The sequence below is a fragment of the Sinocyclocheilus grahami genome, unplaced genomic scaffold, assembly GCF_001515645.1.
Source record: "Sinocyclocheilus grahami isolate Dianchi unplaced genomic scaffold, SAMN03320097.WGS_v1.1 scaffold1323.1, whole genome shotgun sequence".
NCBI lineage: Eukaryota > Metazoa > Chordata > Actinopteri > Cypriniformes > Cyprinidae > Sinocyclocheilus > Sinocyclocheilus grahami.
In genome coordinates, this window is record NW_015506502.1 from 426,029 (window position 1) to 430,950 (window position 4,922).

Consider the following 4,922-nt stretch of genomic DNA (forward strand, 5'->3'; position numbering starts at 1 on the left):
AAACGAAAACAAAGTTACACTAGCGGTGCACCAGTTTAAAATTCCGTGCTTATCAGAGGCACAGAGGCTACTACATGCATTAGACTAACTGTGACCGAGGGACCAAACAGCGAAGCTTTATTTCCACCAGAGAAATGCCTGTCGATAGTGTCGGACCATTTTGGGTAAACCAAGAATGACCAGGGTGTCATTTAAATATTGCTGTAAAAAAATGCTGCTAAAGAGCGAATACATAAGGGATAATGCATGGCTAGCTGTACATTGAACGATTTTAATGCACGACGTGAAGGCAAGAACCACCTGACGCGAAGCTACAGCTCGGTTAGCTCCGCATTCTGCCCGCTTCAGATCAGAAAGAGATGAAATAGAACGCTAAGATCACATTTATTTGAATTAATTATAACATTTAGCTACATTAATTAATTATTTGAGATTGAGAGAGAGGTGACAGTTGCCTGTGTGAATTAGCCTAACTGCGTCTGTGCGTCTCTCCAGTAGGCTATTTAATATATTTTATTAATAAAAGACACGGGGCAGCATTCTCAAGAAGTTTGTGTCCTCCTGAATGTTTGTACACGTGCGCAGCGCGATCTCCGATCTCACAAACCAAAATAATAGGCATGATTTTCTCAGGCCACATGTAAAATCATATTAATTATTATAAAGATTATTAAAATGAATACGTATGGATGACAGTTGATTACAATAATATTTCAGTTTATTTCCATCATTAGTAACAGTTTCCCCTGTGGGACAAATAAAATTAATATTAGTCGTATATTAATAATAGGCTACTTCATTAACTTTGTTATTTACTGTCCCTGGTGTAGTATTATTCATAAGTAAAAACAAAAAGATTTTTTTTTCACCATGTTTCCAAATTCTCTACCCCAGGTCCAAAAGAAATGTAAAGAATGTACAAACTGAAAACATTAAATACTTTTGCGATCTATTTCCATTTGTTATTTTCAAAAGAGAAATACTGAAATGGATGTTTACAGAGCAGAGGTCCTCCCCTCGTTAGAAATTGTGTTTCCCCCCTCGGGGGCCAACTCTAATGCCTGGCCCTTGGAATCGTCCCAACCTTCCCCACCTTACGGCGCCCCTGGTTGCAGGTTCCATTCTCGAACTGTTCAACACATTTTCACTGCACAATTAAGCATATAATTATCGTCACAAATTGGGAGTATGGTATATATAATAGTTTCTAAAATAGAGATTGGAAACTTAATAGATGAAGAATGTTTAATTAATCTTGACACACTTCCAACATTGAGTACTTTTAAATGTCTTTTGTATAATGTTTTAAAGGATATTTGTAATTGTTTTTCATGATCTGATTTTATTTATGAATTGTGATTGTGTAATTTGTGGTACTGTCTCTGTGATTCCATAAATAAACCATAGACCAAAACCGAAGAATGTAAGTCTGCAAGACCTCCATTCTGAAAAGAAAAAAAAATAGTGCTTTACAGAGGACTTGAGGCAATTAAAGTGTGATTCTGGTTACTGCCTGTTTTCTCTTTGAGTGAATGGAGCAGTTCTTTGAAGTGGTAAGTCTAAACAAAATTGTGTGGATTTAATTGTGGCCAAATCAAACAAATATCTCACCTGTTTTTGCTATAGAAAGGAAAATGTTGCCTCTACAACGTGTTTACACAGACTACAGCTACAACTCTAAATGGCAAAGAAAACATAATTAATAATGCTGTCAAGTTGTTGTTGTTTATAAAAGCATATAAAGAAACGGCTATATGGTCCAATTTTCACTTGTCAAAAATGGCCACTGATGGGTGTTTAAACAATGGGCTAATTCACAGCCCAAAGCTGGAACAGGAAGACAGACACAAAGGGGAAAAGACCACCCTGATAAATTAAACAAACTCTATGACAGTGAACAGACTTACTTTACACCGCAATCCTGGTTGGCTCACCTCAATCCAAATAATTGCACCACATTACATTGGACACGTGTGCCAACCTCAGTCTTTAAGAAAAGCAATCGCTCAATTTGTCGTTCAAGGTGCAAAACCATGAAAGCAAACTAGGGAAATTAGTTGGTTTGAAGGAAGGTATGCCAACACAACTGATGAAGGTGTTACAAGAAGGTTAAAAAAAAGAAACAAGAACTGAAAGATTTTCATGACTTTTTGTGCCATTAGTAGTACCAAACACATTCTTATCAAACATCATATCAATCTATCCCCGAACACCAAAAATGTATCTTGTTTTTACCCAAAAATTACAGGTTTATGTTCTCATCTGATAGTCTCTGTTCAGTAATAGCAATAATATTTTTTGTATAATTGTCTTTTACGCCCCAGCTGTGCAAGCCACAGCAGTGGCAAAGGAACCAAAACTCTTATCAGGAGTTACTGGTCCCATCTGGTCTATTTTTGGCTGCAGTGTATTCAAAGTTATATTTATCTGTCCACCTTTCAAGCGAGCACTCTGAGGAGGAAGGAATGTTGCGCTCCAAAGTGGAGCAGCAGCCTCAATTGGCGCACTGATTTGGCGGTAATTTCATGTGATGGTGCCTGACGAGGCGAGATGGAGGGAAAATAGATAATGTGATCAAGACTGGACAGACGAGCCATGGAGGAATGTTCCTGGATGGCTAAACAAACCCACGGAGTGTGTGGATTAGAGCATGGCATGAGGCACTAGTCAACAGAACAGAAGAGGTCACCAATGTCCTCCTAACCAGTAAATGTTAGTGTTGACCTTTTAAAAAAATTTGACCACTGCAGTAATTTTCAACCATGTAAAGATGAAATACATTATAGAGTGAGAGAGATGCTATGTGTGATTTTACCACAGTTAAATGTGGTGTCTCAATTCTGTGTGTTTTCAGGGACATACGATTTTGATACCCCACTATAAATTAGCAAAAATGTTTGATCAAAGGGTATTATCAAGAACAATTAACAATGTTAAAAACACCAAAATTATCATCACTTAGGTTTAATCCAACACTGAAGACAACACTGCTTTTTAGTAAACAACAATTCTTTGTACAGCAATATATAGAAAAGCCGAATTTCTTTCTTTCTTTCTTTCATTTAATAATAATAATAAAAAAAAATGAATGCATAGCCTTTAGGGTTTGGTTGGCCAAAATCCTAATTAATATCCATGACTGAAGGTCTTGTTTGAATGTTCTATGCTATATGTTAATGATAGGAAATTACTACATACATACTATTAGACAGTATATTTTTACAATGTTATCATACAACACATGGGATAATTTTAGAACCTTTAGGTATTAATAGATAGTTTGAGTATTATTAGTACAACTAAGTCACAGAGTGTTCTAAATTAATAACTGGCGGGATGGTGCCGATTTACTGAGTTGAGGATGAGAGGTTCGGATTAACCTCTGATATCTCAAACTCAACCTCTCAAGCCCTCCCTTGATAATCTCTCAGTGTAGGCTAATTGCAAAACAACGAGAGGGCTGATCATGGCCGTCTCCCACAACGGACCACAAATTTAACAAGCAATAAACAGTATTGTAATGGCCCTGGGGCTGATGTCCCCCTCTCACCCAGAATAAACTTTAAGAAGGACGCACCTAGGACCCTATAGAGCAGAAAGCAAAAGTATCTATCTATCTATCTATCTATCTACTGTAATGTTAATCTAACACATGTACATCACAGGCCTAAGTGTAGTGTCACATTATAAGTGTTATTATTGATATAATTGTTATAATTTCTAATTGTTAATGTATGTTATATATACTGTACCAATTAATACATTGTTCACTATTGTTTTTGATTAAATGAGAAATAACACTCCGTTAATAATCTGTGGTTCTTACTTAAGTTTATTAGATTTGTGAATGTTGTTCAGATAATTCTCTAAACTGCCAAAATGTCCATAAAATCATAACACAAGCACACAAACAGGAAACAAAACAAAACAAACAAAAAAAGAAAATGAAAAGAAAAAACAGAAAAGAATGAATACTTACAAAAATTCTGTCATTGGGGGAAACGTTGGAATAACATCTATGCCCATACATGAGACGGCGAAGGCTTTCCATTGGGAACACTCGCAGTTTTGAGGACATGAATTCGTATATCCGATCACACACACAATTGACAGTATCAACATCAACAGCACATTTGTCGCCATAATATAAAGAATATAGTTATTTTCCGCTGGAAAACTGCAGTCTCTTCCCTCGGTTTTGGACCATTAAATAGTGACACGAACATTGACGAGCACTTTAAAAGCTCAAACTTAATTGAGCGTAAGAGTCAATGAGAGTGAGAGAGGCTTTGAGTGAGGCGGACGGCTGATGCGCCCTTGCGGTTTCTATGGGAACTGAATAGTTGTAAGCAACATCTCTCATAGTCTCTCATTTACTAATAATTGCGTTGATTAGTCTTAATCATTAAATATATTTGTTTTTTGTATGAAGGCTAAATACAAATAAAAGGTGAACATTCATTTATTTGTGCAGTTTAAAAAAAATACATATTATACAGTTTTATAGGAGGAGGTTTCATTTTTCAGAAGTTTGTAGGTACAGACATCTGTTGTGGGCATTCTTAGCAGTTTTTCTGAGGCTTTTTTTTATTTTTTATTTTTTTAAATATTGTTCCTATCGATATCGGAATTATGGAACTAGACGAAAACAAGGAGATACATACTCTCTACAAACTATCCCCGCAACATTTAGGCAGGCATTTCCAACTGATTAAAACAGGGCAAAACAAATCACATAAAAAATCATCATATAACATTTGTAAAAATCAAGGAAATTTCTCTGGCATTTCTTTCTTTTTGCTGTATCGAAAACGTATCGAACCGAACCGTACATTTTGTGAACCGTTACACCCCTATATATACACACACACACACCCACACACACACACACACACACACACACACACACATATATATATATA

General features: G+C 36.1%; 1 protein-coding gene across 1 annotated transcript in view; it reads right to left on the reverse strand.

The window, feature by feature from the left end:
* LOC107569215 (thyrotropin receptor-like) overlaps positions 1 to 4,293 on the reverse strand; it is a 73,946-nt gene extending 69,653 nt beyond the window's left edge. Inside the window, exon 1 of the mRNA XM_016255243.1 lies at positions 3,980 to 4,293. Coding sequence (XP_016110729.1) covers positions 3,980 to 4,143 — 164 coding nt within the window. The 5' untranslated portion in view covers positions 4,144 to 4,293. The remainder of the gene's footprint in view (positions 1 to 3,979) is intronic.
* Positions 4,294 to 4,922: the final 629 nt, after the last annotated feature.